Source organism: Neoarius graeffei, chromosome 27, assembly GCF_027579695.1.
Source record: "Neoarius graeffei isolate fNeoGra1 chromosome 27, fNeoGra1.pri, whole genome shotgun sequence".
Classification (NCBI taxonomy): Eukaryota; Metazoa; Chordata; class Actinopteri; order Siluriformes; family Ariidae; genus Neoarius; species Neoarius graeffei.
This window is the reverse complement of record NC_083595.1, coordinates 1,401,967-1,413,649: the sequence shown is the minus strand read 5'-3', so window position 1 is coordinate 1,413,649 and position 11,683 is coordinate 1,401,967. Positions and strand designations below refer to the sequence as shown.

Here is an 11,683-nt window from a genome sequence, read left to right as displayed (position 1 = left end):
GGGTGTTGAAGCTGTTCTGTTGGCTTGTGATCAGTGCAGCAGTGTAAGAGGAACAGTTATCACTGATACTGAATTCTGCAGCCTATGATTTGCTCACGCTTTACTTACAGTGGAGTAATAATGTCTCTGTCTATTTAAATGAGCTTAAAAGTGTCTTTATACACTATCTCTAGAAAAACAGACAGACAGAAGAAAGTGATGGTGTCAGTAAGAGTCAGATGATAACCGTGATGATGGTGTTTTCTTTAACTGTCATGTTCTCACTCCATTTGAGTGGATGATTTTAACAACCATCATTGCTAACTGCATTGTTTTAGCACTTGAGCAGCACCTACCTGTTGATGACAAAACACCACTCTCAGAACGGCTGGTGAGACACACACACACACACACACACACACACACACACACACACACACACACACACACACACACACACACACCATTCACATGCACACAAATATGCACTGCAATGAAAGTACAAGTTACTATATGTTTACATTCATAAATCTCTGTCTGTCTGTCTGTCTGTCTGTCTGTCTCACAGGACGACACTGAGCCGTATTTCATAGCGATTTTCTGTTTTGAGTCTGGCATTAAGATTCTGGCTCTGGGATTTGCCTTCCATAAGGACTCATACCTGCGCAATGGCTGGAATGTCATGGACTTCGTTGTGGTGCTGACTGGGTGAGAACACACACACACACACACACACACACACACACACACACACACACACACACCTTCAATAAGTCACTGAAAACTTACTCAATCCATACTTAAAGAGAAGCAAAGCCAGGGTGTGTGTGTGTGTTCATTAGTGCTAGAAGGATGCTCTGTGAAACCAGATCCCTGCTGCACGCACACACACACACACACACACACACACACACACACACACACACACACACACACACACACACACACACACACACAGTCAGATATCGGAGAGATCACAGGAGCACCACAGGGACCAACACTGGGGTAAAATGTCAGACACTGAGAGAGTGAGACAGACAGACAGAGAGAGAGAAAGGCAGATTGGATTGTGGGTAATATGGAAGAAAGATTAGAAAAAGAAGAGGCTGCATGGAGGAGTTGTGTGTGTGTGTGTGTGTGTGTGCATTAGCTGGTGCAGTAACCTGGATTCCACGACTGCAGAACAATCTCATGCCACATTCTGATTGGCTGGTGTATGTCAGTGGTGAATTGTGATTGGCTGGACACTTTGTATAGGCACTGTTATTCTTCTAAGCTCGTTAAAAATAGAGTATTATATTAAGTAAATCTCAGTGACCCCTGACCACACTGTGTGTGTGTGTGTGTGTGTGTGTGTGTGTGTGTGTGTGTGTGTGTGTGTGTGTGTAAGGAGCTGCAGCATGTCTGGACTCTAGAGCTGTTACTCTGTCATTACATAACATTGCTATGGAAACAGAAGAGCATGGCAGTGTGATGAGTGTGGGTCTGAAATATGAAAAAGAACAGAACAGATCCAGCTCTCTCTCTCTCTCTCTCTCTCTGTCTGTCCCTGTCTGTGTCACTTATGAAGTCAGTCCACTGCAGACTGCCAATAGTCAGCAGAGTCACGATTCAAGAAGCTGCTACACACACACACACACACACACACACACACACACACACACACACACACACAGATCTCTGTATTGCGTGTTGTTGAATAATGTAAACACTGACCCAGATATAGCAGAAGCCAAAATACATTCTCTCTCTCTCTCTCTCTCTCTCTCTCTCTCTCACACACACACACACACACACACACACACACACACACACACACACACACACGTTGTGTGTTGAGAGGGGTGTATATGGTGTCCCACAACCCTGTCTGTCAGTTTCTCTTGTTCTCTGGTTGCTGAGGTGAAACCAAGACAGATTCCATCAATGACAAAGGACCCGTTACCATGGTAACAGTTGTGAATGAGAGCAGGTTGGTAACCGTGGACACATCGTAAATGAGGAATCACCAGTTGCCATGGTGATGCAGTGAGCGGGGAGAGACCTGGAATCTCCCAGCATCGTTTCTCTCTCTCACACACACACACACACACACACACACACACACACACACACACACACACACAGACACACACACACACACACACACACACACACACACACACACACACACGATAATTCACACCATATTCCTAATATTCATCATGATCTGTTGACATGTATGTGTCAGAGTCAGCGTCAGAGAGACAGATACAGAGGGAGAGAAATATGACTGACACACAGAGAGACAGATACAGAGGGAGAGAGACAGAAAGATGGAGCTGTCATAGTTAGGTTTTTTTCCACCAGACTTGTTAATGTTAATCAATCTCTCTCTCTCTCTCTCTCTCTCTCTCTCTCTCTCTGTCCTTCAGTATTTTATCCACTGTTGGTTCTGAGTTTGATTTGCGGACGCTGCGTGCAGTCAGAGTACTGCGACCTCTCAAGCTCGTCTCAGGAATTCCAAGTAAGTGTGTGTGTGTGTGTGTGTGTGTGTGTGTGTGTGTGTGAGAGAGAGAGAGAGAGAGAGAGAGAGAGAGAGAAATTATATGATTTTGTATTTGAGTTTATTTCATTTTGTACTTTAGTTTTCAGTATTCAGTAGTTAGTGAATTCAGTAATTTGTCCTTAGTTGATGATGTCAGTAACATGAGTCTCAGGCTGTGGTTATATGGAGTGTTTATGCATACTGTTTTCTGTTTTCTATTTTAAATTGACCTATAAAGTCATAATCAGGACAGTGTGTACCTGGATCAGTGATAACTCAGAGCCCTGGATGTGGATTAGGTCTCATGGTGTAAACTCATGTCACACTTGAAGCATTATGCCATCATGTCTATGATATCCTGCAGATGCTGTCAGGATGCTTCTTCTTCCATTACAGATCAGTGTTTAATTCTCTGAGGTGTTCGGAACATGTTTGTAGCCGGACTTCTGGAGGAGCTTGTAGTTTGGTCCATATTGTTCATTATTTCAAAATGACACTAGAGAAATGTCCTCATTGTGGTTTTATCCTCATAGGAGACATACTCACTCACAGTGCAGTGAGTGGTCTGCATATTTAGCATGAGATCCATTGTACCTTACATTTACTCATTTAGCAGCCAAAAGCCACTTACAATCAAACTGAGCAGATTAGAGTTAAAGGCCAATAGTGACTGCTTGGTGGTTCTGGGGTTTTGAACTTGCACCCTTCTGATCATTAGTATAGAGTGCTAACCCTGGAGCCACTGCTGCTCACACGCTACCTCATATCCAACAACAATAGTTTCTGAATCTGTCCATCAACCAGACCAGCTTGCTGAAAGTCAGACGGTGTCTAACAGAGTATGGAATCATCATATGTCACCTTCAGGAGCTGTCACTACATGAAGCACGCTTATTTAAAGAGTCTGTTGTACAGCTTGCTGGCTGTTTATCAAATTGTTGGAAATCAGCCTCATCTTTAAACACATTATTGTCAGGGGTGCAGGCACTTACTGGATGCAGATGCAGGGGAGAGCGGGTACATCGCAAACTGGTAACCAAATCCAAGTTGTAATCCAGGCAGCGTAGTCAGGGGCAGGATAAGGTCGGTCAATGTGCGAACAGTGTAACAGAGACTAAACTGAATCAATGTTGGGGACAAACATAGCAATAAGGTCAGAGTCACGGAAATACAAAAATGAGAGACTAAGGCTCGGTAAGGTCAGGTCGGAACACTGAGCGATACTTTGCATTGTCCATTTGTTTGTCTGAGTCTTATATAGGTGAGTAGGTGATTATGAAACAGGAAACGGGTGTGCCTAGTATTCAGGGGATGAGGGGCACTGTGGTGCTTGGGTGTTGTAGTCCAACGTGACCATGTTTGGAGGCTGCTCTGAACCTGTGCTTTCAGTGCTATTACTGAAATTTATGTGCTGTAAGCTCAGAGGGACTGCTGAGGGTCAGATAGTGTTAAGCTTTCATTTTACCTTGTGGAGTTTGATGCGTTTGGATGTTGGTCAGATCCAGAGGTGGACAAAGTAACCAACTTCATTACTTAAGTCAAAGTACAGATCCCACTGGTCAAATATTACTCCAATACAAGTGAAAGTTGTCCAGTCAATTTTTTACTTAAGTTAAAATACTGAAGTATTTGCTTTTAAAAATACTTAAGTACTAAAAGCACATTTTCTGTCAACGCACCGTTGTATTATTGCCACAACACTTACAAAACCTAATGCCGTTACCAAAGACAGAAATGTGAATTCACAAAATGAACACATGCTGTGCCATCGTGGTGGTTTAACGTTAAGCTAGCTAGTCAGTGAAATTCCACCTGACATGCTAGCAAACTCTTTTCAAACTCGAAATCATATTGGGTAGCTAACGTTACTAGAAAAGAAAGATTTCTACATTGTTTACAACCCCGATTCCAAAAAAGTTGGGACAAAGTACAAATTGTAAATAAAAACGGAATGCAATAATTTACAAATTTCAAAAACTGATATTGTATTCACAATAGAACATAGACAACATATCAAATGTTGAAAGTGAGACATTTTGAAATTTCATGCCAAATATTGGCTCATTTGAAATTTCATGACAGCAACACATCTCAAAAAAGTTGGGACAGGGGCAATAAGAGGCTGGAAAAGTTAAAGGTACAAAAAAGGAACAGCTGGAGGACCAAATTGCAACTCATTAGGTCAATTGGCAATAGGTCATTAACATGACTGGGTATAAAAAGAGCATCTTGGAGTGGCAGCGGCTCTCAGAAGTAAAGATGGGAAGAGGATCACCAATCCCCCTAATTCTGCGCCGACAAATAGTGGAGCAATATCAGAAAGGAGTTCGACAGTGTAAAATTGCAAAGAGTTTGAACATATCATCATCTACAGTGCATAATATCATCAAAAGATTCAGAGAATCTGGAAGAATCTCTGTGCGTAAGGGTCAAGGCCGGAAAACCATACTGGGTGCCCGTGATCTTCGGGCCCTTAGACGGCACTGCATCACATACAGGCATGCTTCTGTATTGGAAATCACAAAATGGGCTCAGGAATATTTGCAGAGAACATTATCTGTGAACACAATTCACAGTGCCATCCGTCGTTGCCAGCTAAAACTCTATAGTTCAAAGAAGAAGCCATATCTAAACATGATCCAGAAGCGCAGACGTCTTCTCTGGGCCAAGGCTCATTTAAAATGGACTGTGGCAAAGTGGAAAACTGTTCTGTGGTCAGACGAATCAAAATTTGAAGTTCTTTTTGGAAATCAGGGACGCCGTGTCATTCGGACTAAAGAGGAGAAGGACGACCCGAGTTGTTATCAGCGCTCAGTTCAGAAGCCTGCATCTCTGATGGTATGGGGTTGCATTAGTGCATGTGGCATGGGCAGCTTACACATCTGGAAAGACACCATCAATGCTGAAAGGTATATCCAGGTTCTAGAGCAACATATGCTCCCATCCAGACGACGTCTCTTTCAGGGAAGACCTTGCATTTTCCAACATGACAATGCCAAACCACATACTGCATCAATTACAGCATCATGGCTGTGTAGAAGAAGGGTCCGGGTACTGAACTGGCCAGCCTGCAGTCCAGATCTTTCACCCATAGAAAACATTTGGTGCATCATAAAACGGAAGATCCGACAAAAAAGACCTAAGACAGTTGAGCAACTAGAATCCTACATTAGACAAGAATGGGTTAACATTCCTATCCCTAAACTTGAGCAACTTGTCTCCTCAGTCCCCAGACGTTTACAGACTGTTGTAAAGAGAAAAGGGGATGTCTCACAGTGGGAAACATGGCCTTGTCCCAACTTTTTTGAGATGTGGTGTTGTTATGAAATTTAAAATCACCTAATTTTTCTCTTTAAATGGTACTGTACATTTTCTCAGTTTAAACATTTGATATGTCATCTATGTTCTATTCTGAATAAAATATGGAATTTTGAAACTTCCACATCATTGCATTCCGTTTTTATTTACAATTTGTACTTTGTCCCAACTTTTTTGGAATCGGGGTTGTATTTGGCAAGATTATGCTAAAACATATTTCTGAAAGGACTTCAGATAAGTTAACATTATTCATGTTAGCGTAACTCCATTTTTACATGCTAACTAACAGTGTCCAAGTTAACTAGCTATGTTTTAACATTAGCCGTGGACAAGGCTACGGCAACTTGGTGGGCAAATCCATAGAAAGTCATTTGACTAACCAGACTGCATAACTATTGCAACATTATCGCTAGCTCTAAAAGCACAGACAACTTCACTACAAGGTTTCTCTTGGAATAAAACGTTTACATACCTCAATGTGCTTCTGCAGGTTGGACGGCGAGTTTTTGTAGGCTGTGATGTGGTCCGTTTTCGGCAAACAAAGCAAATATTTAAAATGAAATGAATTTTTAATCCTTTCAGAAAACTGAAACATGGGTTCTAGGTATGACCACAGGTGTGTACATTCCCCAGAAGAACCGCCTCCTTCCATTCTGCCATCAACTGATCGTATTAAATAATGCTGCGGAGAAATCACTGAACTTGATTTTATCCAGTCTATGGATGTGATGTGACCCTAGTAATTACTGATAGACTATCTCAGTGTCACCTGTGAAAAAACCAATCACGTTTTAGAAAAGAAAAGAAAAAACATCCACTTTCAAAGCTGTTTCATAGTACCAAGTAACAAGGACCTTGATAGATATGTAGTGGAGTGAAAAGTACGATATTTGCCTTTCAAATGTAGTGAAGTTAAAGTCATAATTTTCCAAAAAAAAAACAAACTCAAGTAAAGTACAGATACTCAAAAAGTGTACTTAAGTACAGTACTCAAGTAAATGTACTTTGTTACTGTCCACCTCTGGTCAGATCATAAGATAAATAAACAAGGTAAGGTTTTGGGTAAGAACAATCCATTGGCGCCTTTGTGATCCTCAGAGAACTGTGCCTTTATTGATACAGATCCTTTCATCACTGTCCACTTCTGTTTAAGAACAGGGGTTGTTCTGGCTTCAGGGTCTCTTCAGTCCTGCCAAAAACTTCTGAGACATATGGTGCAAAACATACTTTACAAACAGAACAATGCTAATGTACTGTGATGTGCTGCAGGAGGTGGCACACCAGGATCACCAGGAACTGTGCTTCTTTTAAAAGAGGTCCACTTTGAGAGGAGTGACGTTTGGCTATTATCACTCATATTCTCACAGGGAGATAGATAGATAGATAGATAGATAGATAGATAGATAGATAGATAGATAGATAGATAGATAGATAGATAGATAGATAGATAGATAGATAGATAGATAGATAGAACTTTATTGATCACTTTGGGAGGGTTCCCTCAGGGAAATAAAAATTCCAGCAGCATCATTACAGGATAAACAGAGAATAGAAAATAGAGAAAACGTCGAGATAAATTAAGTATTAACATATACAAATATAAAAAATAAAATATGAAAAAAGTCCAGCAGGAGAGGTATTGCACATAATATTGCACATTTATATTGCACATTGCCCAGTATTGCTTTTTGTCAGGTGAGGCTACTGCTCCTTCCCATCCTCTGTCCTCCTGTTCCCCCTCCTCCCCCCAGAGAGGAGTTGTACAGTCTGATGGTGTGAGGGACAAAGGAGTTTTTGAGTCTGTTCGTCCTGCACTTGGGAAGGAGCATTCTGTCACTGAACAGGCTCCTCTGGTTGCTGATGACGGTGTGCAGAGGGTGACTGGCATCGTCCATGATGTTCAGTAGTCATATGTACTAGAGACAGTGTCACACAGTACAATGAAATTCTTATTCTGTGAGTCCTCCAGCAACATTACCTAAACATGAATAAAGACATTAAAAACAAGAGATATAAAGTAATTAAAATTAAATAAAGTAATTAAAATAAAGTAATTAAAGAGATATAATGTAATTAAAAACAAGGACACAAAGTAGTATAAAAAGATGCAGCAAAGTGTGTAAAGTGTCAGTGCAAATGAATAGGTAGTTCAGTGCAAACTCTACAGGGCGGGGGGGGGGGGGGGGGGGGGACAGTGGCTGGGTTTTGTTAACAGGCCTGATGGCATGGGGGAAAAAACTGTCTTTCAGCCTAGTTGTCCTGGCTGCAGTGCTCCTGTAGCATCTCCCTTATGTCAGCAGCATGAACAGTTTGTGTTGTGGGTGGGTTGTGTCCTTGATAATGTTAAAGGCCCTCCTGAGAACTTTGATGTTATAACTGTTCTCCAGTGCAGGGAGTGCATTTCCAGTGATGCTTTCTGCTGATTTCACCACCCGCTGTAGAGCCTTGTGGTCCTGTGCTGTACTGCTCCCATACCAGACTGTGGTGGAGTGGGTGAGGATGCTCTCAACTGTACATCTGTAGAAGTTGCTGAGAATAGTGCTTGGCATGCCAAACTTCCTCAGCCTTCTCAGGAAGTACAGATGCTGTTGGGCTTTCCCCACCAGGTCCATGATGTTGTGGGTCCAAGTGAGCTCCTCAGCAATGTTAATGCCTAGGAATTTAAATGTGGCAACTCTTTCTACCTCAGTCTCTCCAATATGCAGTGCTGTACTCCATGTGTCAGTGATCATCTCCTTTGTTTTACTGATGTTAAGAGAGAGATTACTGTCCTGACACCACTTCACAAGGCTTGCCACGTCCCTCCTGTACCCTGACTCATCTTCCCCAGAAATCAGTCCAGTGACTGTGGTGTCATCTGCAAATATAATAACGCTGGTGTTAAGCTGGGTAGCGACACAGTCATGAGTGAAGAGTGTGTACAACATGGGACTCAGAACACAGCCTTGTGGGGTTCCTGTATTTATGGTTATTATTTTGTAAATGTTGTTCCCCAGCCTGACTGACTGGGGTCTGCCGGTTAAAAAGTCCAGGACCCAGTTGCAGAGAATTGGTGGCACTCCTAGAGTGTGGAGCTTGTTGGTGAGCCTAGCTGGTATCACAATATTGAAAGACAAGCTATAGTTAGTGAACAGTAGTCAGGCATAGCAGTCCTTGTTCTCGAAGTGTGTGAGAACTGTATGCAGTGCTGTGCTGACTGCATCCTCCATCAACTTGTTTGGGCTGTATGTAAACTGTAGGGGGCCTATTGTGTCAGGTATGAATGTCTGAATGTGGCTCATGATGATTCTCTTGAAGCATTTCATCACTATGGGAGTCAATACAACGGGTTGGTAATCGATAATCATTCAGACAGTTAGCTTTGCCCTTTTTTGGCAGTCAGATGATGGTGGCTGTTTTGTAGCAGGTGGGGATTGTGGCTCGTGAAAGGGATAGGTTAAATATGTCAGCCAGAACATCAGCAAGCTCTGGAGCACAGAGCGAATATACTGCAATATTATCTGGTCTGGCTGCCTTCTGGGGGTTTATCCTCCTCAGGGACTTTTCCACATCAGCAGATGATATTGTGAATGGTGGTGATGAACACTCACTAGGTCCCTCCCTGCCCACTGGCTCAGTGTTGTGGGCCTCGAAGCGGGCATAGAATTCATTGAACTCTTCTGGTGAGAAGTGGCTGTCAGTGGACATTTCTCTACTTCTGTCTCTGTAGCCTATGATGTTTTCCAGTCCCTGCCACATGCACCGGGTAATAGCAGTAGTGTAGTGACCTTCCAGTTTCAGTCTGTACTTGTTTGTGGCTTCCCTAATGGCTCTACATAGGTTGTATTTGGATTTTTTGTAATCATTATAAGGAATTCCTTTTAAAAAGAACTGACAGAGAATGTTCCTGTGAGCTTCTCTGACAAAGAGCAGATGTTTTGTATTCATGATTGATATAGATGGAGTGATATCCAGTGGCACAGTACATGGGATACTGGAGGAAGAGCATACTGGTTTTATGAACATTGTGTACATTAGCTCCATCTACTGGCAAAGTTCTCTACTGAGTATTCAGGTAAAAGGAAATGAATGGAGAAAACTGTGTCCTGTGGTGAGGAGTTTCTTTGTCTGTTGACCAGAGCAAGGTGTTTGGGTTTATGAGGAAATGACAACCTGTGTACTGTATGTATTACCCATGCAATAGCACTCTATATAATCAACAACACTGATGACCATATGGACACTGCAGAAGCACAGAGAGAAGGACGGAGAGATCACAAACATGACATGAAACCCTGAGACAGTGAACAAACAGCTTGTGTTGATTCACATGTTGGTTGCTTTATCTTCCAGGCCTGCAGGTGGTGCTGAAGTCCATAATGAAGGCAATGATCCCTCTGCTGCAGATTGGTGTTCTGCTGTTCGTTGCAATCCTCATGTTCGCCATTATCGGCCTTGAGTTCTACTCTGGAAAATTCCACAAAGCCTGTTATGACAATACAACAGGTAAACACACACACACACACACACACACACACACACACACACACACACACACACACACACAACTACAGAAAAAAGAAACAATTAGCTAGAAATGAAACCAGAAAACCAATTGTGTGTGTGTATGTGTGTAGGAGAACTTCTTGATGAACAGCTGTGTGGTGATGAGTTACCTGCACGTATGTGTCTTCCTGGATCTGTGTGTAATGACACATGGCTCGGACCGAATTACGGAATCACACAATTTGATAACATTCTGTTCGCTGTGCTCACTGTGTTCCAGTGCATCACCATGGAGGGCTGGACCGATATGCTTTATTATGTAAGGACACACGCGCACACACACACCCTTTACTGTCAGTGATTCCAAGCATCCAATCCAATAAATCATATAACTCTGTCCTAATTGTGTGTGTGTGTGTGTGTATTGCTGTAGAGTAATGATGCTTTAGGAAGCACTTGGAACTGGATGTACTATGTCCCGCTCATCATCATTGGCTCTTTCTTTATGCTCAACTTGGTGCTGGGTGTGCTGTCTGGGTAAGTGTGTGTGTGTGTGTGTGTGTGTGTGTGTGTGTGTGTGTGTAAAGATGTAAGGATATAATAAGTGTATAGATTGTGCATTTATGAAGTTTCATATTAAATATCAAACATACAGTAAACTCTGAACACAAAAAATGTGTGTGTGTGTGTGTGTGTGTGTGTGTGTGTGTGTGTGTGTGTGTTGGGGGGTCCACAGTGAGTTTGCTAAAGAGAGGGAACGAGTTGAGAACCGCAGTGAGTTTCTGAAGTTGCGGAGACAGCAGCAGATCGAGAGAGAACTGAATGGATATCTAGAGTGGATCTGCAAAGCTGGTACACACACACACACACACACACACACACACACACACACACACACAAATGAACACTATATATGATGCTACAAAAAAAAAAAAAACTATGCACCACAATACTGCATGCTATAATACAACAGAACACACTATACAACACTACAAAACTAAACACAACACTACAACGCTAGATGCTATATTACAACACTACAACACTCTTCTATTCTCTCTTCTCTGTGGTCCCTCACTGGCAGTGGGACGGGGTTGTGGAGCCTGTACACTGCTGTGGATGCTGCTGGGTTTCTAATTTCACTCATGATGCATTTCCATTTTTTATGACCCACAGTGATGGCATCATGGAGGCAAAATCACTGTTTTTTTACAAGTCCTCCTCTATTTGCTTGGACCATGTCTTCTCAGGTACAGCTCTTTGGTTGTTGATGCCATAGAAGCTGATATGGTATTTGACTGGTTTTCATTCGGCAGACATGTCTCAGCCTCCTCAGCCGCCCCTGCTGAATCACTTCTTCAGTCACTGGTTGGT

At 42.4% G+C, this 11,683-nt stretch overlaps 1 protein-coding gene across 1 annotated transcript in view; it reads left to right on the top strand.

Annotated features, from left to right (window-relative positions):
• The first annotated feature begins 218 nt into the window (after positions 1-218).
• The window catches only part of cacna1ab (calcium channel, voltage-dependent, P/Q type, alpha 1A subunit, b), a 200,589-nt gene continuing 189,124 nt past the window's right edge, over positions 219-11,683 (top strand). The window contains 8 exon segments of the mRNA XM_060911345.1: positions 219-254; positions 257-370; positions 548-687; positions 2,394-2,485; positions 10,157-10,309; positions 10,441-10,628; positions 10,743-10,846; positions 11,046-11,161. Of these exon segments, the coding sequence (XP_060767328.1) occupies positions 219-254; positions 257-370; positions 548-687; positions 2,394-2,485; positions 10,157-10,309; positions 10,441-10,628; positions 10,743-10,846; positions 11,046-11,161 (943 nt within the window).